Genomic DNA, 26,310 nt, shown 5'->3' on the forward strand with positions numbered 1-26,310 from the left:
GTTGTTGAGCAGGAGAGTGGTGAGAGCCTGGCAGGGGTTGCCCAGGGAGGGGGTTGAGGCCCCATGGCTGGAGGTGTTTGAGGCCAGGCTGGCTGAGGCTGTGTGCAGCCTGCTCTAGGGTAGGGTGTCCCTGGGCATGGCAGGGGTTGGCACTGCCTGATCCTTGTGCTCCCTTCCAACCCTGCCTGATTCTAAGTCCAGGTTGGATGAGACCTTGAGTGCCCTGTTCCAGTGGGAGCTGTCTCTGCCTATGGCAGGGGGTTGGGACTGGAGAAGCTTTGAGCTCCCTTCCAAACCTAAACCATTCTCCCACTCTCTGATTCTAAGATCAAGTTTGGGTTCTTTTTTCCCCCCTCTGGACAGAGGTTGATGTCTTTCTGCCTGCTTTTCTCTGTGCCTGAATGCCTCTTTCTGAAGGCCACCACACTCTGACTGGGTTTGGATTAAAAGGAACTTAATAAAGGTTTCCCCTGAGCACAAAAGCTCCACAAATGGCTTTGCAATTCTGGAGTTAATTAGGCAGGAGCCTGTTTGAGAAGCTCCATCTGAGGATGAGGCTGGGAGGGGAAGGTTTATTGTTGTGGAGCTGTTTGTTAGCACATCGAGGCACCAGGGCAGATTTGCTTTGCATTCTGCCCTAAAGCAATGGGGGGCTGGGAGTCACCAGAAAGCACAGGCAAAGATCCCCAGCACATCATGAGGTCCTGCAGCTGGGTCAGAGCACAGCTCCAGGCTGGGTGGGGAATGGCTGAGAGCAGCCCTGAGGAACAGGACCTGGGGGTCTGGGGTGGGGAAAAGCTCAACAGGAGCTGGAGCAGCTCTGAGGAACAGGACTTGGGGGTCTGGGGTGGGGAAAAGCTCAATAGGAGCTGGAGCAGCTCTGAAGAACAGGACCTGGGGGTCTGGGGTGATGCAAAGCTCCACAGGAGCCTGCAGGGTGAGTGCAGCCCAGACACAACCCTGTGCTGGGCTGCAGCAAGAGCAGTGTGGGCACAGGGCAAGGGAGGGGATTCTGCCCCTTGGCTCTGCTCTCCTCAGCCCCCACCTGCAGTCCTGGGGGCAGTTCTGCAGCCCCCAGCACAAGCAGCACATGGAAGGGTTGGAGCCAGCCCAGAGGAGGCCACCAAGATGCTGAGAGGGCTGCAGCAGCTCTGCTCTGAGCACAGGCTGAGAGAGTTGGGGCTGTGCAGCCTGGAGAGGAGAAGGCTTGGAGGAGCCCTTGGAGTGGCCTTGCAGGGTGTGAAGGGGGCTGCAGGAGGGCTGGGGAGGGACTGTTGAGAAGGTCTGGGAATGGGAGGAGGAGGAGGAATGGGTTTGGAGTGGCAGAGGGGAGATTGAAAGTGGATGTGAGGAAGAAGTGAGGGTGGTGAGAGGCTGGCAGAGGTTGAGGGTGGAGAGAGCCTGGCACAGGCTGAGGGTGGTGAGAGCCTGGCAGAGGTTTCCCAGGGAGGTTGTGGAGCACAGAAGCACAGAATGGGATCTTTGATCACCTCCACAATCCCCCTGGAGGTGTCCAAGTCCAGGCCCTGAGTGACCTGTTCCAGTGGGAGCTGTCCCTGCCCATGGCAGGGGAGGTTGGAACTGGCTGAGCTTTGAGCTCCCTCCCAACCTAAACCCTTCTCTGATCCTCTGAATGATGTTTTATGGAGATAAATGCAACTGAGTTTTGCCTGAAGGAACCAAGATCTTCCTCCCTCCACAAGTGCTGCCCAGCAAAGGAGATCTTTGTTGGCTGGAGGAGGCAGAAATGGCTGATAGAGCAAATGGAGTGAGACTGCAGGAGGAAGAGGAGGAGAATTTCTGCCTGCAAATGTGAAGTGCTTCCTCCAGAATCATCAAATTAGCATAAACTCCATTAAGGCTTTCCCAGATGAGACACTGCAAAGCTTCTCCCTCTTCTCTTCCCAGCCAGAAAGAAAAGGGAACATAATTACATGGCAGCAAAGCAGCTCCTGAGAAGCCTTCAGCCCTTTCACCTCTTCTTCTGCCTCGAAATGAAGCTGCACACAAAAGATGCTTCTCACCTCTCTGCTCTCAGTGTGGGATTAATCAATCAGGCAGGAGGAAAGGGAAGAAACCAGAGCAAAGCTTTTAGGGTCCAGGCTGGGCTGGAGCAAGTGGCATGTTGCCCACCTGGCACATCCACACAGCAGCAGGTGAGGAGGGTTCCTAGGTGCCAAGAGTGCCCCAAACTGGGTGGTTGTTGGGTTGCTTTTTGCTGCCAAAAGTGAAGGAAAGGACAACCCCCCCCCCAAAAAAAAGATCAGGTTAGGATTGGGGATGGAGAAGAGTTCAGCATTTAAGCTCTTCCTCCAGAGATCAGGCACTCAGCTCTCAGCCACCTCCCACAGGGCTGCTCTCCCTGCCAGAATCATGGAACTATAGAACCAAGCAGGTTGGCAGAGAGCTCCAAGCTCCCCCAGCCCAACCCAGCCCTGCCCAACCAACCAGACCATGGCACTCAGTGCCCCAGCCAGGCTTGGCACCAACACCTCCAGCCATGGGCACTGCACCACCTCCCTGGGCAGCCCATTCCAGTGCCAATCACTCTCTCTGACAACAACTTCCTAGCAACATCCAGCCTGAGCCTGCCCTGGCACAGCTTCAGGCTGTGTCCCCTTCTCCTGCCCCTGCCTGCCTGGCAGCAGAGCCCAACCCCACCTGGCTACAGCCTCCCTGAAGCCAGCAATGAGCTCTGCCCTGAGCCTCCTCTTCTGCATGCTGCACCCCACCCCCCCCCAGCTCAACATTCCAAAGACAGAAATCAGCCAAAACATCTCATTTCCCAAGGGACAATGCTTAATAAAGGGCACCCTGGTGAAGTTCCCACACTCTCACCCAGCTCTTTGTTGCATCCAGCACCTTACAGTGCCCTGCAGAACCAGCGTAGGCAGCCCAGGCTCACCCCCTCCTTGTGCCAAGGACTTTGCTTAATACCCCAACCGAAACCATCCTATTTTCTCCCCGACGGAGCCCTCGGTACGAGCGGCTGCATCTGAGCCCACCCAGAGCAGCATCTCGGTCCCTGCCGGCGTGCCGGGGGCTGCCAGGTTGCTAAGCAACCCTCGCTAGAGCCAGGTACCAGCAGTAAAGATGGCGCCCGGCTCGCTTCAGCGTGCGTTGGCGCTCCCGCCCGCCCTTGCGACTAACGCCAGAAGCCACGCCCTTAACAGACATGGCGCGGGCTTGGCTTCAGACTCCCAGCCAATGAGCAGCCGGCAGCGTGGGGACGGGCGCTGCGATTGGCTGCTGGCGGAGATTGAACCGGCGGTGCGGGACGGTTGGGCTGAGCGGTTGGGGCGTGAGGCGGCGGCGGCGGCGGCAGGGAGCGCCGTGAGGGGAGGCGGCGGCGGCGGAGTCCGAACCCCAACCTGATCCCGGTCCTGCTCCTCGGGCTTCATACCGACGGTGAGTGCCCGCTTTCCCGGCCGGCGGGGCGGTGCTTTGGGCGGTCTCGGTGCCCGTTTTCCTCAGAGGCCTTTTTCTCTCTCGGTTCCCCCGGGCGGGGGTCGTGTCCCGGAGGGAGGCTGCGGATGTTTGCCGGGCTGGGTTTGCTCCTGGGGCCGCTCCCACCTCTGGTTGTGCCCCTGGGTTGGGTGCGGCGCTGGTCGGAGCGGTGCTGGCCGTGAGGGGCTGAGGCTGTGGCCTTAGCAGAGCCTGAGGGCTGTGAGGGGGAGCTGAGGAGGTGCTGAGCCTGGAGGGAAGAAGGCTGAGGGAAGAGCTTTTGGCTCTCTGCAGCTCCCTGAAAGGAGGTTGGAGCCAGGTGGGGGTCGGCCTTGTCTGCCAGGGACAGAGGGGTACAGGGAATGGCCTCAGGTTGCCCCAGGGGAGGCTCAGCTTGGCCACAGGGAACAGATTCTTCTGTCTGAAGGTTGCCAAGGCCTGGCTTGGGCTGCCCAAGGCAGTGGTGGAGTTCACACCTCTGAAGAGGTCTCAAAGCCCTGGAGATGTGGTGCTGAGGGCCAGGGGTGACCTCATTGCTGTCTGCCTGGAGCACAGCCCTGTGAGGAGAGGCTGAGGGAGCTGGGGGGGTGCAGCCTGCAGCAGAGGAGGCTCAGGGCAGAGCTCATTGCTGCCTGCAGCTGCCTGCAGGGAGGCTGTAGCCAGGTGGGGTTGGGCTCTGCTGCCAGGCAGGCAGGGGCAGGAGAAGGGGACACAGCCTCAAGCTGTGCCAGGGCAGGCTGAGGCTGGATGTTGTTAGGAAGTTGTTGTCAGAGAGAGTGATTGGCACTGGAATGGGCTGCTCAGGGAGGTGGTGCAGTGCCCATGGCTGGAGGTGTTGGTGCCAAGCCTGGCTGGGGCACTGAGTGCCATGGTCTGGGTGATTGGCCCCTCCCCAGCCTTGCTGCCCTGCTCTGGGCACCTGCCAGCACCTCAACAGCTCTCTGCAATGGAGGAGCCCAGAACTGGACACAGCACTCCAGGGGTGGCCTGAGCAGTGCTGAGCACAGGGGCACAAGAACCTCCCTTGTCCTGCTGCCCACACTGCTCCTGAGCCAGCCCAGGATGCCATTGGCTCTGCTGCCCACCTGGGCACTGCTGCCTCCTCTGCAGCTCCTCTCTCCCAGCACCCCCAGGGCCCTCTCTGCCTGCCTGCTCTCAGCCACTCTGGCCCCAGCCTGTGGCACTGCTTGGGGTTGTTGTGGCCAAACTGCAGAACCCTGCACTTGGCTTTGTTCTGTCTCATCCCCTTGGCCTCTGCCCACCCATGCAGCCTGGCCAGGTCCCTCTGCAGGGCTCTGCTACCCTCCAACAGCTCCACAGCTGCTCCTAGCTTGGTGCCAGCTGCAAACTGACTGCTGCTGGACTCAATCCCCTGCTCCAGATCATCAATAAAGATATTGAACAGGACTGTGCCCAGCACTGATCCTTGGGGAACACCACCAGTGCCAGCTGCCAGCTGCATGTGGCACCATTCACCACCCCTCTCTGGGCTCTGCCATCCAGTCAGCTCCTGACCCAGCACAGAGTGAATCTGTCCAAACCATGAGCTGCCAGCTTGGCCAGGAGCTTCTTGTGGCAGACATCTAAACTCCTGAGATCTCTCTGTGTCTGTAGGGCATCTAAGTGCCCACTGTGGCTTCCTGAGTCCAGCTGGTGCCACATCTCACCTGGGCACCTCTCCCACTCCCCCCTAATTCCTTATCCTAGGCTGCCCTGTGTGGCTCTTGCATCAGTGAAGCAATTTCTGTGCTGCTGAGCTGGAGACTTTCCCCTTCATTGCTTCTTTTTTATGCCTTTGTTGCTCTGTTTGAGGGGAAATGTGCTGACTCTCTTGGATTTGAACAGCTCTTTGGAGCTGGAACTTAAAATGCAGCAAAATTTAGAACTCTATTCAAATTCCCCACATGGTTTGCTCCTATTTTTAGCTTAACAACTTGCAGGTTGTTAGTGTCCTGTAGAGTACCAAATTCTTGGTTGCCAAGGGTCTGAGTTTGTGTTCTTTAACCTTCCTGGAGCAGACTGGGTTGGGATCTCTCAGCTTGTTTTGGGTTCTGAGGCTTTGGAGTGTACTGGGAAATATTTAAAGCAGTAAAAGGGGGAGCTGGGCTGCATCTCTCTGTCTGTGAGCTGTGGAGGGATGAGGATCTTGATTCCTCACAGCAAAGTTTAGATGCATTTAGCTCCATGAAACATCAATCAGAGAATGGGTTAGGTTGGAAGGGAGCTCAAAGCTCAGCCAGTTCCAACCCTCTGCCATAGGCAGGGACAGCTTCAGCTACAGGAGGTTGCTCAAGGCCTCATCCAAGCTGGTGCTGAAGACCTCCAGGGAGGTTGTGGAGCACAGAAGCACAGAATGGGATCTTTGATCCCATTCTGTGCTCCACAACCTCCCTGGGAAACCTGTGCCAGGCTCCTCACCACCCTCACCCTGTGCCAGCCTCTCTCCACCCTCACTTCTTTCTCACATCCACTTTCAATCTCCCCTCTGCCACTCCAAACCCATTCCTCCTCCTCCTGCCATCCCCAGACCTTCTCAACAGTCCCTCCCCAGCCTTCCTCTACCCCTCTTCAGATCCTTCAAGGTCTCCTCCAAGCCTTCTCCTCTCCAGCCTGCACAGTCCCCAACTCTTTCATCCTGTCCTCAGAGCAGAGCTGCTTCAGCCCCAACTCCCATCCTCTCATTACAACACCTTGTAAATAATCCCTGTTGTAACTTTCTTCGTGCAGCTGCTAAACCTTCCCTTTTAAATCCATAAATGCTTGCTTCTGGAGCCTCTTTGGGTGGCAGATGTCGTGGTTAGAAGGGGCTGAGCTGTTTCTTTAGCTCTGGTTTCTTGGCAGGGAGATGGAGACAGCAATGCTGAGCCTCTGGGGTCTCTATGACCAACTCGTGCGCCAGGCTGAAGTTCTGAGTGAAGGCACCGAGTCACGTAAGTCCTGGCTCTCAGAGGGGGGTTGTGCTGCCTTTGGCCATGTCCTGGGCTGGTCCCCAACTCTGTGGGGGCATCAGGGGACAGGGAAAGGGGATTCTGCTGTTCTGCTGAGACCTTCTTGCAGTGCTGGAGGCAGCACAGCGGAGAGAGAGATCTGTTGGAGCGGTGCCACGGCTTACTGGGAGGGTTGGAAGGCTTCTGCTGTGAGGCCAAGCTGAGGGAGATCATGGATTCAGTCAGGTTGGAAGAGACTTCCAAGGTCATCCAAGCTATCACCCAGTTCTAGACCGTGGCACTGAGTGCCTCATCCAAAGATGGAGCTGTTCAGGCTGTGGAAAAGAGGAGATTCCCAGGAGACCTTAGAGTGGATTTCCAGTAGCTGAAGAGGGCTACAGGAAGGCTGGGGAGGGACTACTGATAAGGGCTTGGAATGGCAGGAGGAGGAGGAGTGGATTTGAAGTGGCAAAGGGGAGATGGAAACTGGATGTTGGGAAAGGGTTCCTTGGGGTGAGGGTGGGGAGACCTTGGTGGCACAGGGATGAGGGTAGGGAGACCCTGGCACAGGGATGAGGATTTTGATTCCTTACAGCAAAGTTTAGATTCATTTAGCTCCATAAAACATAAGTCATAGAATGGGTTAGGTGGGAAGGGAGCTCAAAGCTCAGCCAGTTCCACCCCGCCCTGCCATAGGCAGGGACAGCTTCAGCTAGAGGAGGTTGCTCAAGGCCTCAACCAAGCTGGTGCTGAACACCTCCAGGGGGGTTGTGGAGCACAGAATCTTTGATCCCATTCTGTGCTTCTGTGCTCCACAACCTCCCTGGGAAACCTGTGCCAGGCTCTCACCACCCTCACTCCTTCCTCACATCCACTTTCAATCTCCCCTCTGCCACTCCAAATCCATTCCTCCTCCTCCTCCTCCTGCCATTCCCAGACCTTCTCAACAGTCCCTCCCCAGCCCTCCTGCAGCCCCCTTCACACCCTGCCAGGCCACTCCAAGGGCTCCTCCAAACCTTCTCCTCTCCAGCCTGCACAGCCCCAACTCTCTCAGCCTGTGCTCAGAGCAGAGCTGCTGCAGCCCTCTCAGCATCTTGGTGGCCTCCTCTGGGCTGGCTCCAACCCTTCCATGTGCTGCTTGTGCTGGGGGCTGCAGAACTGCCCCCAGGACTGCAGGTGGGGGCTGAGGAGAGCAGAGCCAAGGGGCAGAATCCCCTCCCTTGCCCTGTGCCCACACTGCTCTTGCACTCAAGGCTTTATCCAACCTGGTCCTGAACACCTCCAAGGTGGTTGTGGAGCACAGAAGCACAGAATGGGATCTTTGATCCCATTCTGTGCTTCTGTGCTCCACAACCTCCCTGGGAACCCTGTGCCAGGCTCTCCCCACCCTCAACCTGTGCCAGGGTCTCCCCACCTTCACCCTGTACCAAGCTCTCCCCACCCTCACCCTGTGCCAGTCTCTCCCCACCCTCCCTCTCAACAACCCTTTCCTAACATCCAGTTGCGAGCAGCTTCTACCTCGTGTCAGTGAAAAGAGAGCTGCTGCAGCTGGGGCAGCTGAAGATGTTTACTTCTTTTTCCCCTCTCCAGAGTTCATTCAACTGGCAAAGAACTTTGAGGAATACTGCAAAAAATGGCAGAAAATGGGTCAGGAGCTCAGCAGGTACCAAGAGCTCCTCAGAAAAACAGAAACTGAACGCAGTGCCCTGGAGGTGAAGCTGAAACATGCTCGAAACCAGGTGGATGTGGAGATCAAACGGAGGCAGAAAGCTGAAAGGGACTGTGAGAAGCTGGTGAGTGGTTCCTTTGTCACCGCTTAGCTCTTTGGAATGTGGAGACAAAAGGATGAAGGTCTGGAACTCGGAGCAGTTTTTTCCCCTGGGGAAGAGAAAATCCAACGAGAAACTGTCCCTGCTGCTGGTAGGGCTGGGAAGAGGCAACTGATCTGAGGGCTGGAGCATCTCTGCTGTGAGGGTAGGCTGAGGGAGCTGAGGTTGTTCAGCCCAGAGAAGAGAGGAGTCCAGAGGGGACCTCAGAGCAGCCTTTCAATGCCTGTAGGGGTTACAGGAAGGTTGCAGAGGGACTCTTCATGAGGGTGTCTGTAGGTTTGATGCATACAGGCTGGGGCCAGAGTGGCTGAGAGCAGCCAGGCGGAGAGGGAGCTGGGGATGCTGATTGGCAGGTGACTGAACGTGAGGCTGCAGTGTGCCCAGGTGGCCAAGAAGGCCAATGGCATCCTGGCCTGGATCAGAAACAGTGTGGCCAGCAGGACCAGGGCAGTCCTGCCCCTGTGCTCAGCACCAAGCTAGGAGCAGCTGTGGAGCTGTTGGAGGGTAGCAGAGCCCTGCAGAGGGACCTGGCCAGGCTGGATGGGTGGGCAGAGGCCAAGGGGATGAGACTGAACGAGGCCAAGGGGATGAGACTGAACAAGGCCAAGTGCAGGGTTCTGCACTTTGGCCACAACAACCCCAAGCAGTGCCACAGGCTGGGGCCAGAGTGGCTGAGAGCAGGCAGGCAGAGAGGGCCCTGGGGGTGCTGGGGGAGAGGAGCTGCAGAGGAGGCAGCAGTGCCCAGGTGGGCAGCAGAGCCAATGGCATCCTGGGCTGGCTCAGGAGCAGTGTGGGCAGCAGGACAAGGGAGGTTCTTGTGCCCCTGTGCTCAGCACTGCTCAGGCCACCCCTGCAGTGCTGTGTCCAGTTCTGGGCTCCTCCATTGCAGAGAGCTGTTGAGGTGCTGGAAGGTGCCCAGAGCAGGGCAGCAAGGCTGGGGAGGGGCCTGGAGCACAGCCCTGTGAGGAGAGGCTGAGGGAGCTGGGGGGGTGCAGCCTGCAGCAGAGGAGGCTCAGGGCAGAGCTGATTGCTGCCTGCAGGGAGGCTGTAGCCAGGTGGGGTTGGGCTCTGCTGCCAGGCAGGCAGGGCCAGAAGAAGGGGACACAGCCTCAAGCTGTGCCAGGGCAGGCTGAGGCTGGATGTTGTTAGGAAGTTGTTGTCAGAGAGAGTGATTGGCACTGGAATGGACTGCTCAGGGAGGGGATGCAGTGCCCATGGCTGGAGGTGTTGAAGAGGAGGCTGGGTGAGGCACTCAGTGGCAGGGGTTAGTTGGTCAGAAGGGTTAGGTGCTAGGTTGGGCTCAATCACAGAGGTCTTTTCCAACCTGCTTCGTTCTGTGAAGCTGAGGCAGAGCAGAGTCAGACTGAATCTGAGGAAGAATTTCTTCAGTATAAGCTTGGTGAAACTGGCACAGGCTGCCCAGGGAGGCTGTGGATGCCTCCCCCCTGGGGTTGTCTGAGGCCAGGGTGGATGAGGCCTTGAGCAGCTGAGAGGTGACCCTGCCCTGACAGAGATGAACTCTGAGATCCCTTCCAACCTAAGCCATCCTGTGATGGTTCTGTGACTGGCTGCTGTTTGGAGCTGAGCTGCCATTCTCTCTCAGAGGCTGTGCAGCCAGCAGCAGCCTGTTGTGAGAGCCCATCTGTGCTGTTGGGACCAGTGGAGGTTGCTTCACACAAGAAGTGAGCACAGTTCAGCTCCTGACCCTCTCAACCCTTCCAGGAGAGGCAGATCCAGCTGATTCGGGAGCTGCTCATGTGTGATGGCTCTGGAAGCATTCAGCTGAATGAAGAGCAGAAATCTGCCCTGGCCTTCCTCAACAGGCCACAGCCTTCTCTTGGAGGTGCAGGCAACAGCAGGTAGGGAAAAGAGGTTTTTTTTGGCTGAGCACCAGAGGTGTCACAATCACAACACTGAGTTGGAAACGCCCTCTGAGATCATCCACTGCACCTGACAGCCCAACTCCACCACAGCTGCTGAACCATGTCCCCAGGTGCCATGGCCAGAGGGTTCTAGAACACCTCCAGGGGTAGGCACTCCTCCATCCACCTCCCTGGGATCATCCAGTCCAAGCATCAGCCCAACACATCACACCTACCACACCACATCCTCAGGTGCCATGGCCAGAGGCCTCTAGAACACCTCCAGGGATGGTCACTCCTTCATCCACCTCCCTGGGCAACCTGTACCTGTTTGGGTTGGAAAAGGCCTCCAAGATCATCCAGTCCAAGCATCAGCCCAACACCATCACACCTACCACACCACATCCCCAGGTGCCATGGCAGAGGCTTCTAGAACACATCCAGGGATGAGCACTCCTCCATCCACCTCCCTGGTATCATCCAGTCCAAGCATCAGCCCAACACCATCTCACCTAGCACACCACATCCCCATGTGCCATGGCCAGAGGCTTCTAGAACACCTCCAGGGATGGGCACTCCTCCATCCACCTCCCTGGGCAGCCTGTGCCAATGCCTGACCACTCCTAATCTGGAGGTTCTTCCTCATGTCCACCCTTGCCCTCCCTATCACAATTTCAGGCCATCCTCTCTTGCTCTGTCACCTGATCCTAGGGGACAAAGCCCAACCCCCACCTGGCTGAGCCTCCTCTCGGGGAGCTGCAGAGAGCCAGAAGGTTTTCAGCCTTCTTTTCTCAGCTGCTTTTCCCCAGCCCTCTTCTCCAGACCCTTCCCCAGCTTCATTACCCTTCTCTGGACCTGCTCCAGCCCCTCAATGTCCTTGGAGTGCCCTCAGGATTCGAGCTGGGCCCTCACCCATGCTGAATGCAGGGAGTCTGCCTCTGGGACCCCCTTTGCAGCCCTGCCAGTTGGAAATGCAGCTGTTGGGAGGCAGGCAGGGCAGTTCTGAACCACAACTGCCAAAGTGATGCCAATTTCTCCATGGGTTTTTGTTTTGCTCTTCAGGCTCTCAACAATAGATGAATCTGGTTCCATCCTGTCAGACATCAGCTTTGACAAGACTGATGACTCCCTGGTAATGTAACTCCAAGCTCTAGACCTTTCCTCCACTACCCAACCTTTGGAGAGGGTTTCTGGGGACCCCTTGGGGTTTAGCTAACTGCTGTTAAACTGCTTGAGCTGGTTTGCACTTTTCTTGGCTAGAAGCTCAGGAAGGGCTTGGCCAGAGGTTGGTTGGGATTATTTCTTACACTGAGCTGATCTGGGTTGTGTTTCCCCTCAGGACTGGGATTCCTCCATGGTGAAAGCTGTCAGGCTGAAAAGGAGAGAGAAGAGGGTAAGTTGGATCCTTTCCCTTCAGACAGCTTCCATTGGCAGCTTCACAGCTGACAGTGGCAGCTTTGGTGTCGTCCAGTTTGCTGATGACACCAAGCTGGGAGGCTTGGCTGATGCAACCAAAGCTGTGAGGCCATCCAGAGGGACCTGGAGAGGCTGAGAGCTGGGCACAGAGGAGCCAGATGAAGCTCAACAAGGCCAAGTGCAGAGTCCTGCACCTGGGGAGGAATAATAAACTCCACCAGTCCAGGCTGGGAGGTGACTGCTGGAAAGCAGCCCTAAGGAGAGGGACCTGGGGGTGCTGGTGGCTAACAAGTTCCCCATGGCACAGCAATGTGCCCTGCTGGCAAAGGAGCCCAGTGGCATCCTGGGGTGTGTCAGGAGGATGTATCCAGCAGAGCAAGGGAGCTTCCCCTGCCCCTCTGCTCTGCTCTGCCCTGCTGAGACCTCATCTTGAATGCTGTGTTCAGTTTTGGGCTCCCCACTTGCAGAGGGACAGGGATCTGCTGGAGAGGGTCCAGGGGAGGGCTAGGAGGAGGATGAGGGGACTGGAGGGCACTGCCTGATGAGGAGAGGCTGAGGGCCCTGGGGCTGAGAGTCTGGAGGAGAGAAGCCTGAGAGGGAGGTTGAGAAATGTATCTGAAGGCTGCCAGGAGAGGGGGGACAGGCTCTGGGGGTCAGGAGTAGGGGGAACAGGCTCTGGGGGTCAGGAGTGTGGAGGTCAGGAGGGGGAGGACAGGCTCTGGGGGTCAGGAGTGGGAGGAACAGGCTCTGGGGGTCAGGAGTGTGGAGGTCAGGAGTGGGAGGAACAGGCTCTGGGGGTCAGGAGTGGGGGGGGTCAGGAGTGGGAGGACAGGCTCTGGGGGTCAGGAGTGGGAGGACAGGCTCTGGGGGTCAGGAGTGGGAGGACAGGCTCTGGGGGTCAGGAGTGGGGAGGTCAGGAGTGGGAGGACAGGCTCTGGGGGTCAGGAGTGGGGGGGTCAGGAGTGGGAGGACAGGCTCTGGGGGTCAGGAGTGTGGAGGTCAGGAGTGGGAGGAACAGGCTCTGGGGGTCAGGAGTGGGGAGGTCAGGCTCTGGGGGTCAGGAGATGGGGGACAGGCTCTGCTCACTGCTCTCTGATAGCACAAGGAGCACTGGGTGTAAGTTGCAGCACAGGAGGCTCCTTCTCAACACAGGGGGGAACTTCTTTGCTGGAAAGGTCCCAGAGCCCTGGCACAGGCTGCCCAGAGAGGTTGTGGAGTCTCCTTCTCTGGAGCCTTTCCAGGCCTGTCTGGATGTGTTGCTCTGTGATCTGTGAGCCCCAAGGCTCTCAGCTGTTCTAACAAGGGAGATGCTCAAGACCCCGAGGCACAGGACAGCCTGGAATCCTTCCTAGCAGAGCTGGGACGAGTGTGGGACTTGTTTAGAAGGATGTGGAGATGCTGGAGAGTGTCCAGAGCAGGGCCAGGAGGATGCTGAGAGGCTGCAGCAGCTCTGCTGTGAGCACAGCCTGAAAGAGTTGGGGCTGTGCAGGCTGGAGCAGAGGAGGCTCCCAGGGGACCTTCTTGTGGCCTGCCAGGACCTGAAGGGGGCTCCAAAAAATCTGGGGAGGGACTTTGGAGGCTGTGAGGGAGTGGCAGGAGTGGGGGGAATGGAGCAGAGCTGGAGGTGAGGAGAGTGAGGCTGGAGGTGAGGAGGAAGTTCTGCACTATGAGAGTGGTGAGAGCCTGGCAGGGGTTGCCCAGGGAGGTGGCTGAGGTGTTTGAGGCCAGGCTGGGTGAGGCTGTGTGCAGCCTGCTCTAGGGTAGGGTGTCCCTGGGCATGGCAGGGGTTGGCACTGCCTGCTCCTTGTGCTGCCTTCCAACCCTGCCTGATTCTCTGATTCTAAGTTTGGTTGTCCTTTGGTGTGTGTGGTTTGCTTTGGCTTCTCTTCTGCCTCCTTCCTGTCTCTCTGAACTGGGCTGTAAAGCTGCCTAGGGAAAGGATTTGAAAGAGGAGGACATTGAAGCCTCCTGAGATACTTCAGAGCAACTTCAAGGTTGCTGTGAAGAACAACCTGGAAGAGCTTGTGATGTGTGCAGCTACTTGATGGGTGCTGGTTGGCCTGAGCTGCTGATGTCAGCTTGGCCTGACCTTGGCCCTCACCACGTGGTGTCTTTGCAGCGCTCCTCCAGGCAGTTCATTGAAGGTCCACCAGGCCCAGAGAAGAAAAGCAGAACTGTTGTGTCCACAGCAGACCAGGTATGGTGGTTCCAGGTGGCTCTGTGTGCATTTAGGGCAGCAGGTCACATCACCTACCTCTTCCTAGGGTCAGCAAGCTAAAGGCCTCATGTCCTGTGGGGGCTGCTCTCACTGTCCTGGCACCAGTCTTGGTCAGCATCTCTGTGGGTGCCATGGGCAGAGGCACGGAGTGCAGCCTCAGCAGGTTTGCTGCCCACACCAAGCTGTGTGGTGCAGCAGCCAGGCTGGAGGGCAGGATCCATCCAGAAGGACCTGCAGAGGTGGGCACAGGCCAAGCTCAGGAGGTTCAATAAGACCAAGGGCAAGGTCCTGCAGCTGAGTTGGGGCAATGCCAAGCACCAATCCAGGCTGGGCAGTGCCAGGCTGGAGAGCAGCCCTGAGGAGAGGCACTTGGGGGTGCTGCTGGAGGAGAAGCTCAGCAGGAGCCAGCAGTGTGCACTTGCAGCCCAGAGAGCCAAGCAGAGCCTGGGCTGCAGCAGCAGCAGTGTGGCCAGCAGGGCCAGGGAGGGGATTCTGCCCCTCTGCTCTGCTCTGCTGAGAGCCCACCTGGAGTCCTGCATCCAGCTCTGGAGCCCCTGGGCCAAGAGGGCTGTGGAGATGCTGGAGAGTGTCCAGAGCAGGGCCAGGAGGATGCTCAGAGGCTGCAGCAGCTCTGCTGTGAGCACAGCCTGAAAGAGTTGGGGCTGTGCAGGGTGGAGCAGAGGAGGCTCCCAGGGGACCTTCTTGTGGCCTGCCAGGACCTGAAGGGGGCTCCAAAAAAGCTGGGGAGGGACTTTTGAGGCTGTGAGGGAGTGGCAGGAGTGGGGGGGATGGAGCAAAGGTGGAGGTGAGGAGGAAGTTGTTGAGCAGGAGAGTGGTGAGAGGCTGGCAGGGGTTGCCCAGGGAGGGGCTTGAGGCCCCATGGCTGGAGGTGTTTGAGGCCAGGCTGGCTGAGGCTGTGTGCAGCCTGCTCTAGGGTAGGGTGTCCCTGGGCATGGCAGGGGTTGGCACTGCCTGATCCTCGTGGTCCCTTCCAACCCTGACTGATCCTGTGATTCTCCTTCCAGGGCAATGAATCCATCATAGCCAAGACAACTGTCATGGTGCCAGGTGGTGGTGGCCCAATTGAAGCAGTTTCTACTATCCAGACTGTGCCTGCTCCTCGGAGGAGCCGGAGGAAGAGTGGTAGGGGTCATGTTTCTGTCCTCCTGCTTCTGGAGCAGCCTCTTAGAAGTTCAGAAGCTCTCCTGAAATGTTTGCTACCTCCTCCCAGGACCTCACCACAGCCTCTGCTTTGTTGCATTTGCTTTCAAAGCCAAGGTTGTAGAGGGTGATTCTACCTGGTGTGGAGCTGTTGGAGGGTAGCAGAGCCCTGCAGAGGGACCTGGCCAGGCTGGATGGGTGGGCAGAGGCCAAGGGGATGAGATTGAACAAGGCCATGTGCAGGGTTCTACACTTTGGCCACAACAACTCCAAGCAGTGCTACAGAGTGGCTGAGAGCAGGCAGGCAGAGAGGGCCCTGGGGGTGCTGGGGGAGAGGAGCTGCAGAGGAGGCAGCAGTGCCCAGGTGGGCAGCAGAGCCAATGGCATCCTGGGCTGGCTGAGGAGCAGTGTGGGCAGCAGGACAAGGGAGGTTCTTGTGCCCCTGTGCTCAGCACTGCTCAGGCCACCCCTGCAGTGCTGTGCCCAGCTCTGGGCTCCTCCATTGCAGAGAGCTGTTGAGGTGCTGGAAGGTGCCCAGAGCAGGGCAGCAAGGCTGGGGAGGGGCCTGGAGCACAGCCCTGTGAGGAGAGGCTGAGGGAGCTGGGGGGGTGCAGCCTGCAGCAGAGGAGGCTCAGGGCAGAGCTCATTGCTGCCTGCAGGGAGGCTGTAGCCAGGTGGGGTTGGGCTCTGCTGCCAGGCAGGCAGGGACAGGAGAAGGGGACACAGCCTCAAGCTGTGCCAGGGCAGGCTCAGGCTGGATGTTGTTAGGAAGTTGTTGTCAGAGAGAGTGATTGGCACTGGAATGGGCTGCCCAGGGAGGGGATGCAGTGCCCATGGCTGGAGGTGTTGGTGCCAAGCCTGGCTGGGGCACTGAGTGCCATGGTCTGGTTGGTTGGTTGGCCAGGGCTGGGTGCTGGATTGGGCTGGATGAGCTTGGAGCTCTCTTCCTACCTGGTTGTGTTTCTATGATTCAATCATCTCTTGCCCTCTTATGTCTCCCAGGTCCTTTCCAGCCTCTGAGCAGTGAGTTAAACATCTGCAGCCAACAGCTGGAGTCCAAATCTGAGAGTGAGAGCTGTGGCACCCCTCAGCACAACGGCGGAGTGAGGCTGCATGACTTCGTGTCCAAGACGGTGAGTCCACAGGCAGGGGGAGCTTGGAGGATCAGCTTGGGCTGTGCTGATCTCAAGCTGTTGATAAGAGCCTGCCAGCCACTTCGTGCCCACTCCATGTTAGCTCCCTCTGGTGTTCAGCACCAGCTTGGATGAGGCCTTGAGTGGCCTGTTCTAGTTGGAGCTGTCCCTGCCTATGGCGCAGGGCTGGGATTGGCTGAACTTTGAGCTCCCTTCCAACCTAAGCTGTGATTCTGTGAACTCAAGGTGGGAGTGAACCCAAGAGGGGAAGCTACCTTTCAGCAAACACACAAGGATCCCATTCTGTGCTCCACAACCTCCCTGGAGGTGTTCAGCACCAGGCTGGATAAGGCCTTGAGCAACCTCCTCTAACTGAAGCTGTCCCTGCCCATCGCAGGAGGAGTTGGAACCGGCTGAGCTTTGAGCTCCCTTCCAACCTAAGCTGTGATCTGTGAACTCAAGGTGGGAGTGAACCCAAGAGGGGAAGCTACCTTTCAGCAAACACACAATGATCCCATTCTGTGCTTCTGTGCTCCACAGCCTCCCTGGAGGTGTTCAGCACCAGGCTGGATGAGGCCTTGAGCAACCTCCTCTAGCTGAAGCTGTCCCTGCCCATCGCAGGAGGAGTTGGAACCGGCTGAGCTTTGAGCTCCCTTCCAACCTAAACCATTCCATGATTCTATCACCTAGAGAGGTTGGATCAAATGATCCTTGGAGGTCCATTCCAAGCTGGCATTCTGTGACAGGTTATCAAGCCAGAGTCCTGTGTTCCATGTGGGAAGAGGGTGAAGTTTGGGAAGATCTCTCTCAAGTGCCGGGACTGCCGCGTGGTGACTCACCCCGAGTGCCGCGACCGCTGCCCCCTGCCCTGCATCCCCACCCTGGCAGGCACCCCTGTGCGCCTGGGAGAGGTGAGTCTGGGCCAGGGCAGCTCTAGCACAGATGGGGGAAGGGGCAGAAGGTGCCAGCACAGATGGGGAAAGGGGCAGAAAATGCTTGGTTTGGTTTTTGAGGAGAGGCTGAGGGTGTTCAGCCTGGAGGAGAGGAGGCTCAGGGCAGAGCTTGTTGCTGGCTACAATCTCCCTTCAGGTAGTTGTAGCCAGGTGGGGTTGGGCTTTTCTCCCAAGCACCCAGCAACAGAAGAAGGGGACACAGCCTCAGGCTGTGCCAAGATGGGTTCAGGCTGGATGTGAGGAGGAAGCTGTTGTCAGAGAGAGTGATTGGCACTGGAATGGGCTGCCCAGGGAGGTGGTGCAGTGCCCATGGCTGGAGGTGTTGAAGCCAAGCCTGGCTGGGGCACTTAGTGCCATGGTCTGGTTGGTTGGATGGGGCTGGGTTGGGCTGGATGAGCTTGGAGCTCTCTGCCAACCTGCTTGGTTCTATGAATCTTTTCCTCAGTATCAGGTGATAGAAGGCAATTGTGCCAGGGGAGGTTTAGGTTGGACATGAGGAACAATCTCTTTACTGGAAAAGTAGTCAGGCACTGGCACAGGCTGCCCAGGGAGGTGGTGGAGTTCCCATCCCTGGAGGTGTTCAAGAAACCTGTGGCCATGTTGGTTGGGGACATGATTTGGGCTGGGTGAGCTTGGTTGGATTGGGTGGGTTGGACTGGGTGAGCTTGGTTGGGTGGGGTGGGGCTGGGTGAGCTTGGTTAGATGGGTGGGTTAGACTGGGTGAGCTTGGTTGGATGGGGTGGGGCTGGGGGAGCTTGGTTGGATGGGGTGGGGCTGGGGGAGCTTGGTTGGATGGGGTGGGTTAGACTGGGTGAGCTTGGTTGGATGGGTTGGACTGGATGAGCTTGGTTGGGTGGGTTGGGCTGGGTGAGCTTAGTTGGATGGGGTGGGCTGGACTGAATGAGCTTGGTTGGGTGGGGTGGGGCTGGGTGAGCTTGGTTGGATTGGGCTGGGTGAGCTTGGTTGGGTGGGGTGGGGCTGGGTGAGCTTAGTTGGATGGGGTGGGGCTGGGTGAGCTTGGTTAGATTGGGCTGGGTGAGCTTGGTTGGGTGGGGTGGGGCTGGGTGAGCTTGGTTGGATGGGTTGGGGCTGGGTGAGCTTGGTTGGGTGGGCTGGACTGGATGAGCTTGGTTGGATGGGTTGGGGCTGGGTGAGCTTGGCTGGATGGGGTGGGGCTGGGTGAGCGTGGTTGGATGGGGTGGGCTGGACTGGATGAGCTTGGTTGGATGGGGTGGGGCTGGGTGAGCTTGGTTGGGTGGGGTGGGGCTGGGTGAGCTTGGTTGGATGGGGTGGGGCTGGGTGAGCTTGGTTGGATTGGGTGAGGCTGGGTGAGCTTGGTTGGATGGGGTGGGGCTGGGTGAGCTTGGTTGGATTGGGTGAGGCTGGGTGAGCTTGGTTGGATTGGGTGAGGCTGGGTGAGCTTGGTTGGATGGGGTGGGGCTGGGTGAGCTTGGTTGGATGGGGTGGGGCTGGGTGAGCTTGGTTGGGTGGGGTGGGGCTGGGTGAGCTTGGTTGGATGGGTTGGGGCTGGGTGAGCTTGGCTGGATGGGTTGGGGCTGGGTGAGCTTGTTTGGATGGGGTGGGGCTGGGTGAGCTTGGTTGGATTGGGTGGGGCTGGGTGAGCTTGGTTGGATTGGGTGGGGCTGGGTGAGCTTGGTTGGATTGGGTGAGGCTGGGTGAGCTTGGCTGGATGGGTTGGGGCTGGGTGAGCTTGGTTGGATTGGGTGAGGCTGGGTGAGCTTGGCTGGATGGGTTGGGGCTGGGTGAGCTTGGTTGGATTGGGTGGGGCTGGGTGAGCTTGGTTGGATTGGGTGGGCTGGACTGGATGAGCTTGGTTGGATGGGGTGGGCTGGGTGAGCTTGGTTGGATGGGTTGGGGCTGGGTGAGCTTGGCTGGATGGGTTGGGGCTGGGTGAGCTTGTTTGGATGGGGTGGGGCTGGGTGAGCTTGGTTGGATTGGGTGGGGCTGGGTGAGCTTGGTTGGATTGGGTGGGGCTGGGTGAGCTTGGTTGGATTGGGTGAGGCTGGGTGAGCTTGGCTGGATGGGTTGGGGCTGGGTGAGCTTGGTTGGATTGGGTGAGGCTGGGTGAGCTTGGCTGGATGGGTTGGGGCTGGGTGAGCTTGGTTGGATTGGGTGGGGCTGGGTGAGCTTGGTTGGATTGGGTGGGCTGGACTGGATGAGTTTGGTTGGATGGGGTGGGCTGGGTGAGCTTGGAGGTCTCTTCCAACCTGCTTGGTTCTATGCTCTCCTGCTGGAGCCTTGAGGGGACACTTTCCCATGCCCTGAAGGCTTAGTGTCTTTGGGGTTTTGTTTTGCCTTCTGCCTCTTAGGGCACCCTGATGGACTTTGTCCCTTCTACCTCCCCAATGATTCCTTCCCTCCTGGTGCATTGTGTTAATGAGATTGAGCAGCGAGGCCTGCATGAGGTAAGTGCAGAGTGAGAGGGAAACCTGCTGATGGTCCAGGCTGTGGTGGGGGCTGGGGGGACACTGATAATCCATCTGGCCCTGACTGAGCTGGGGCTCTGCTGAGTGAGGCAGGGTCAGGACTGGGTTCAGTCTTGTTCAATCTCTTCCACAACCTGGCTGAGGAGATGCTGTGTGCTCTGAGGCTGTGCTGCCATTTAGTGAGACCTGGACAAGGATGGACAGCTTGGGGGGAGGGGGAGAGAAGGGTTCTGCCCCTGGGGGAGGAAGAACTCCCTCATCATCAGTACAGGGTGGGGGTCACCTGTTGGGAAGCAGCTCCACAGAGGAGGCCCTGGCAGTGCTGGGGGATAACAGGTCATGAACCAGCAACCTGCCCTGCTGGCCCAGAAGTCCAATAGTGTCCTGGAAGCATTCAGAGGAGTGTGGCCATCAGGGCTAGGGAGGTTCCCCTGCCCCTCCTCTCTGCACTGGTGGGGCCACAGCTGGAGGACTGAGTCCAGTTGTGGGCTCTCCAGTTCAAGAGAGACAGGGAACTGCTGGAGAGAGTCCAATGGAGGCTACAAAGCTGCTGAGGGCCCTGGAGCAGCTCTGAGAAGCAAAGGCTGAGAGCCTGCAGAAAGAGCAGCCCCAGAGGGGATCTGAGCAATGCTCAGCAAGAGCTAAGGAGGCTCTGAGGGGCAAGAGGCTGGGGCCAGACTCTGCTCAGTGGTGTCCAGTGACAGGACAAAGGGCAATGGGCACAAACTGGAGCCCAGGAGGTTTCAGATGAGCAGGAGGAGAAACTTCTTTCGTGTGAGGTTTCAGAGCCTTGGAGCAGGCTGCCCAGAGACGTTGCAGAGTCTCCTCTGTAGAGCTTCCAACCCCACCTGGGCAACCTGGAGTGGGTACTTGGACTGGGTGAGCTCCAGAGGTCCCTTCCAGCCCCTGCTGTGCTGGGATGTGGTTTAGTGCTCAGGTGTGGATTGAGGCTGGGAGCAGCAGCAGGTCAGCCTGACCCCTGCAGCTGCTCTCCTGCCTCTGAGCACAGCTCTGTGTCCCCAGACTGGCCTTTACCGTGTGTCTGGCTGCGACAAGACCGTGAGGGAGCTCAAGGAGAAGTTCCTCAGGACAAAGAATGTTCCTCTGCTCAGCAAGGTAGATGACATCCATGCCATCTGTGGCCTCCTCAAGGACTTCCTGCGCAGCCTGAAAGAGCCTCTCCTCACCTACCACTTAAACAAAGCTTTCATGGAAGCTGCAGGTAAAGAGCTGCTAAATGCCTGCAGGGAGCTGCAGGTAAAGAGCTGCTAAATGCCTGGAGGGAGCTGCAGGTCAGGAGCTGCTCAGTGACTGGAGGGAGCTGCAGGTCAGGAGCTGCTCAGTGCCTGGAGGGAGCTGCAGGTAAAGAGCTGCTAAATGCCTGGAGGGAGCTGCAGGTCAGGAGCTGCTCAGTGACTGGAGGGAGCTGCAGGTAAAGAGCTGCTAAATGCCTGGAGGGAGCTGCAGGTAAAGAGCTGCTCAGTGCCTGGAGGGAGCTGCAGGTAAAGAGCTGCTCAGTGCCTGGAGGGAGCTGCAGGTCAGGAGCTGCTCAGTGCCTAGAGGGAGCTGCAGGTCAGGAGCTGCTCTGTGCCTAGAGGGAGCTACAGGTCAGGAGCTGCTCTGTGCCTGGAGGGAGCTGCAGGTCAGGAGCTGCTCGGTGCCTGGAGGGAAGCTGCAGGTAAAGAGCTGCTAAATGCCTGGAGGGAGCTGCAGGTCAGGAGCTGCTCAGTGCCTGGAGGGAGCTGCAGGTCAGGAGCTGCTCAGTGCCTGGAGGGAGCTGCAGGTCAGGAGCTGCTCAGTGCCTGGAGGGAGCTGCAGGTCAGGAGCTGCTCAGTGCCTGGAGGGAGCTGCAGGTCAGGAGCTGCTCGGTGCCTGGAGGGAGCTGCAGGTCAGGAGCTGCTCGGTGCCTGGAGGGAGCTGCAGGTCAGGAGCTGCTCAGTGCCTGGAGGGAGCTGCAGGTCAGGAGCTGCTCAGTGCCTGGAGGGAGCTGCAAGTCAGGAGCTGCTCAGTGCCTGGAGGGAGCTGCAGGTCAGGAGCTGCTCAGTGCCTGGAGGGAGCTGCAGGTCAGGAGCTGCTCAGTGCCTGGAGGGAGCTGCAGGTCAGGAGCTGCTCAGTGCCTGGAAGGAGCTGCAGGTCAGGAGCTGCTCAGTGCCTGGAGGAAGGGTCAGAGATGTCTTGGCAGGGACTGGTTTAGGTGTCCCACAGACTGGGGGGACCTCTCAGTGCTCTGGGGAGCCCTCATGCTTGCAGCTGGGGTCGGTGCTGCTCTGTAGCCTGCAAAAGTCTCTTATGATGTCCTGTTTTGGAAGGGGAAAGAAGGAAGGTGGGAAAAGGTCTGGAGAGGAGCAGCTGAGGAACCTGAGCTTGTTCATCCTGGAGAAGAGGAGGCTCTGAGGAGCCTTTCTGGCCCTCCCACTCCCAAATTCCCAAGTTCTACTGGTTGGGCAGGAGACAACTTTTACTGTGGCATGGGAAGCTTTTGGCTGCTGTGAGGGGAAGGTTCTGGTGGTGCCTCTGGGACCTCTTGCTGAATGTTTTCTTCTCCCTCAGAAATCCCAGATGAGGACAACAGCATAGCTGCCATGTACCAAGCTGTTGGTGAGCTCCCTCAGGCCAACAGGGACACTTTGGCTTTCCTCATGGTCCATCTGCAGAGGTATTGCTGGTGACTGAAGGAGGCCTGGTGGCCTCTGCTGCTTTTCTCTGGCTCCTGTCACTGTGAGCATGGAGCTTGAAGGACAAACCTGCTCCAGAGGCTGCAGGGGCTGTGAGATGGGAGCAGTTGGGTGAAAAGTGAAGAGCAGAAGCTCCATCCTCTCCTTCCCTTTTGAATGCAGGGTAGCTCAGAGCCCAGAGACTAAAATGGATGTTGCCAACTTAGCCAAAGTCTTTGGGCCCACCATAGTTGCCCATGCAGTGCCAGATCCTGACCCCATGACCCTCCTGCAGGACACCAAGAGGCAGCCCAAGGTTCGTCAGCAGAAGGCACTGGGGGGGGGGCAGATGTGCCAGTGAAAGAGCTTGGCATGAGCTGCTGGGGGGGGGCAGGGGAGCTGGGATGCTGCTGAGGTGGGGGGGGGAGCTGAGATGCTGCTGAGGTGGGGGGGGGAGCTGAGATGCTGCCAGGGGGTCAGGGGGTGGAGCTGAGATGCTGCCAGGGGATGGGGGGGCAGCTGGGATGCTGCCATGGGGTAGGGGGGAGCTGAGATGCTGCCAGGGGGTTGGGGGTGGAGCTGAGATGCTGCCAGGGGGTTGGGGGGTGGAGCTGAGATGCTGCCAGGGGGTAGGGGGGAGCTGAGATGCTGCCAGGGGATGGGGGGGGAGCTGAGATGCTGCCAGGGGATGGGGGGGGAGCTGAGATGCTGCCAGGGGATGGGGGGGGGGAGCTGAGATGCTGCCAGGCTGCTCTCTGCTTTGGCTCTCAGCTGCCTCTGTGTGTCTGTAGGTCGTGGAGCGCCTTCTGCTGCTGCCTATGGATTACTGGAGCCAGCTGATGATGGTGGAGCAGGAGAACCTTGAGCCAGCCCAGGTGATTGAGAACACCAATGCCTACTCCTCTCCACGGACACCAGAAGTCAGAGGTAAAGCCCCTGGGTGCTAAAGGTGATGGAGTGACAGCAGAACTGCTGGGCAGGCTGCTGGCTCAGCCATGCCTGCAGCTCTGGGGGGGAGAAGCTTGCCAGGAACCTGTGATCTCACCATGAGAGTGGTGAGAGCCTGGAATGGGTTTGCCCAGGGAGGTGACTGAGGCCCCATGGCTGGAGGTGTTTAAGGCCAGGCTGGCTGAGGCTTGTGGGCAGCCTGCTCTAAGGGTAGGGTGTCCCTGGGCATGGCAGGGGGGGTTGGAACTGGCTGCTCCTTGGGGTCCCTTCCAACCCTGACTGATTCTATCTGCTCTGCCAGGGGTGTTGGATTTGACCTTCAGAGGTCCCTTCCAACCTCCACCAGTCTGACTGTGTGAAGTCCTGGCTTGGACAGCTGCTAGGCAGTGTCTGACCTTCCCTGCATGCAGTGAAACTCTGAGCTATCCTCTTGTAGCTCACTCTGAGCTACCCTCTTGTAGCTCACTTTGCTGCCTCTGTGCTTGCAGTGAGTGTGCTGGGACCCCTGACCACTCCAGAGCATCAGCTCTCCAAGACCCCCTCCTCTAGCTCCCTGTCCCAGAGGGTCCGCTCCACCTTCAGCAGAACCACCCCCAAGTAAGTGCCCCCCCTGGCTCTTGGCATGGAGATGACTGGAAGTGGGGTTTGGGTGTTCCAAGGAGGACTTTAAGGGACCAGAGGAGGCCATGAAGATGATCAAAGGGCTGGAGAAGCTCCCCTATGGGGCCAGGCTGAAGGAGCTGTGGCTGGAAGCTGGAGTCTTCTCTTGGAAGCTCCAGGGAGACCTTCTGGTGACCTTCCAAGCACCCTGCAGAGGGCTACAGGAGAGCTGTGGGGAGGGGACAGGTGCCAAGAGCTGGTGGCAGGGGCAGGATGAGTGGCAGTGGATTGAAAGTGGAAGAGAGGAGACTGAGACTGGAGGTGAAGAGGAAGTTCTTGAGCGTGAGGGTGAGGAGAGCCTGGCACAGGCTGCCCAGGGAGGCTGTGGATGCCTCCTCCCTGGAGGTGTCCAAGGCTGGCTTGGATGGATGAGGCCTTGAGCAAACCTGGGCTGGTTGGAGGTGTCCCTGCCCCATGGATGAGCTGTAAGGTCCCTTCCAACCCAAACCACTCCATGAAACAACTTTGTCTGGAGCCACTTCTGAAGCTCCTGCTCTTAATTAGTGCTGTGTCAATGAGGCAAGCTGCAGAAGGGTTGATGAGCAGCACCTTCTGGTGGGCAGAGGTGAGAAGTGAGCTCCTGGAAGTGTTGAACCTTCTCCATCCCCCCAACCTGAGCTCTCTTTTCCTTTCCCTCCTTCAGATTTGGCAGCAAAAGCAAATCAACGACTCAGCTTGGGCACCAGGGCACCTTCTTTGCCTCTCCTTGGCTGAAGTGAGGTAGAGCCTGATGCCCTCCTGGCCCTTTGGCATCATTCCCTCAGCTCAACTCCTCTCCCCCCTTGCTCCTTTTCAGCTTCTTTTAAAGGGTTGAGGGTTTTTTTATACTCTGTGGGTTGTTGTTTTTGGGAGGTTGGAGGTTTCTGATCTTGTTGGGTTTTATCTTTCAGCTCAATTCCAGGTTTTGATCATTTATTGGGCAACATTTTTCTCTTCCCTAAGGACTGAGCAGGATTTATTTGGCCTGGTTACTAAAATGTCTTCTTGAGAACCCTCTCTTGGCACCAGCACCCAGGAACAGGCAGACACAAACCCCCTGCCCCAAGGCTCACTTGGGTTGAAAGCTCAGGAAGTTCTTCACCCAGCAGTGCCAACCCCAATGCAATTTTGGCCTAATCCAGCCTGGAATTCCTGCCACTGGGGGGGGTTGTGCAGCCAATATTCCTGTTGGATCACTCTCTGGAGAGAAGCTTCTCTTGTCTGAGCTTCCTGAGGGCCTCTGGCTTCTTCCTGAGCTTGGGGAACATCTTGCAGCAAAGTGAGATGGAAACCCAGAGGAGTTCCAGGTGCTGCTTGCAGGGGAGAGGGGACAGAGGGGGGGGTGGGGTGACAGCTTGCTCCTGCCCATCCCTGCTTTCCCAGAGTGTGGAACACCTCCTGGGTGCAGTTTGAGCTCTGAGGAGCTGTCCTGAGCTCTGTGGTTCAGTAAATCCTGATCTCTGCCTCTTGCCTCTGCTCAGTTGATTTTGTTGCTTTGGGCAGGGCTTTGCTAAGTTAAACTTCCTCCACCAACCCCAAAACTCTTCCAATGCTCAGCCCCAACCCAGCTCACCAGTGAAAAACTGTCCCTGTCCACCTGACCTTTGGAGTCAGCCATGGTTGGCAGAGAGCTCCAAGCTCCCCCAGCCCTGCCCAACCAACCAGCCCATGGCACTCAGTGCCCCAGCCAGGCTTGGCACCAACACCTCCAGCCATGGGCACTGCACCACCTCCCTGGGCAGCCCATTCCAGTGCCAATCACTCTCTCTGACAACAACTTCCTAACAACATCCAGCCTCAGCCTGCCCTGGCACAGCTTGAGGCTGTGTCCCCTTCTCCTGGCCCTGGCTGCCTGGCAGCAGAGCCCAACCCCACCTGGCTACAGCCTCCCTGCAGGCAGCTGCAGGCAGCAATCAGCTCTGCCCTGAGCCTCCTCTGCTGCAGGCTGCACCTCCCCAGCTCCCTCAGCCTCTCCTCACAGGGCTGTGCTCCAGGCCCCTCCCCAGCCTTGCTGCCCTGCTCTGGGCACCTTCCAGCACCTCAACAGCTCTCTGCAATGGAGTAGCCCAGAGCTGGACACAGCACTGCAGGGGTGGCCTGAGCAGTGCTGAGCACAGGGGCACAAGAACCTCCCTTGTCCTGCTGCCCACACTGCTCCTGAGCCAGCCCAGGATGCCATTGGCTCTGCTGCCCACCTGGGCACTGCTGCCTCCTCTGCAGCTCCTCTCTGCCAGCACCCCCAGGGCCCTCTCTGCCTGCCTGCTCTCAGCCACTCTGGCCCCAGCCTGGAGCTGCTTGGGGTTGTTGTGGCCAAAGTGCAGAACCCTGCACTTGGCCTTGTTCAGTCTCATCCCCTTGGCCTCTGCCCACCCATCCAGCCTGGCATGGTGCCCTCTGCAATGCTCTGCTACCCTCCAACAGCTCCACAGCTGCTCCTAGCTTGGTGCCAGCTGCAAACTGACTGCTGCTGGACTCAATGCCCTGCTCCAGAGCATCACTAAAGACCCTGAACAGGACTGTGCCCAGCACTGATGCCAGCTGCCTGTGGCACCATTCACCACTCCTCTCTGGGCCAGGGCCTCCAGCCAGTTCTTGACCCATCTCTATGACCTGCTGTGTGTGCAGCCTCTCCTGGAGAAGCTCCAGACACCCATCCCCACCCCCCCCCTCTCATTTCCC

The 26,310-nt window shown here is 58.3% G+C and overlaps 1 protein-coding gene across 1 annotated transcript; it reads left to right on the plus strand.

The window, feature by feature from the left end:
- The first annotated feature begins 3,291 nt into the window (after positions 1-3,291).
- RACGAP1 (Rac GTPase activating protein 1) lies at positions 3,292-25,101 on the plus strand. Its single transcript, XM_064141493.1, has 17 exons — positions 3,292-3,408; positions 6,286-6,374; positions 7,962-8,164; positions 9,923-10,059; positions 11,125-11,194; positions 11,402-11,455; positions 13,598-13,675; positions 14,722-14,839; positions 15,860-15,990; positions 16,737-16,901; positions 19,274-19,369; positions 20,414-20,612; positions 21,941-22,046; positions 22,228-22,360; positions 22,836-22,971; positions 23,481-23,589; positions 24,296-25,101. Exons 2-17 carry the CDS (start codon positions 6,290-6,292, stop codon positions 24,369-24,371), a joined length of 1,896 nt encoding a protein of 631 aa, XP_063997563.1. The 5' UTR covers positions 3,292-3,408; positions 6,286-6,289; the 3' UTR covers positions 24,372-25,101.
- The last annotated feature ends 1,209 nt before the right edge of the window (positions 25,102-26,310 follow it).

This window comes from Pogoniulus pusillus, unplaced genomic scaffold (assembly GCF_015220805.1).
Source record: "Pogoniulus pusillus isolate bPogPus1 unplaced genomic scaffold, bPogPus1.pri scaffold_58_arrow_ctg1, whole genome shotgun sequence".
Lineage (NCBI taxonomy): Eukaryota > Metazoa > Chordata > Aves > Piciformes > Lybiidae > Pogoniulus > Pogoniulus pusillus.

Coding starts and splice junctions, on each gene's coding strand:
- RACGAP1 (XM_064141493.1), top strand. CDS start 6,290: ATGGAGACAGCAATGCTGAGCCTCTGGGGTCTCTATGACCAACTCGTG. Junction 16,902..19,273: donor CCCCTGTGCGCCTGGGAGAG/GTGAGTCTGGGC, acceptor TCTGCCTCTTAG/GGCACCCTGATGGACTTTGT. Junction 22,972..23,480: donor ACGGACACCAGAAGTCAGAG/GTAAAGCCCCTG, acceptor CTGTGCTTGCAG/TGAGTGTGCTGGGACCCCTG.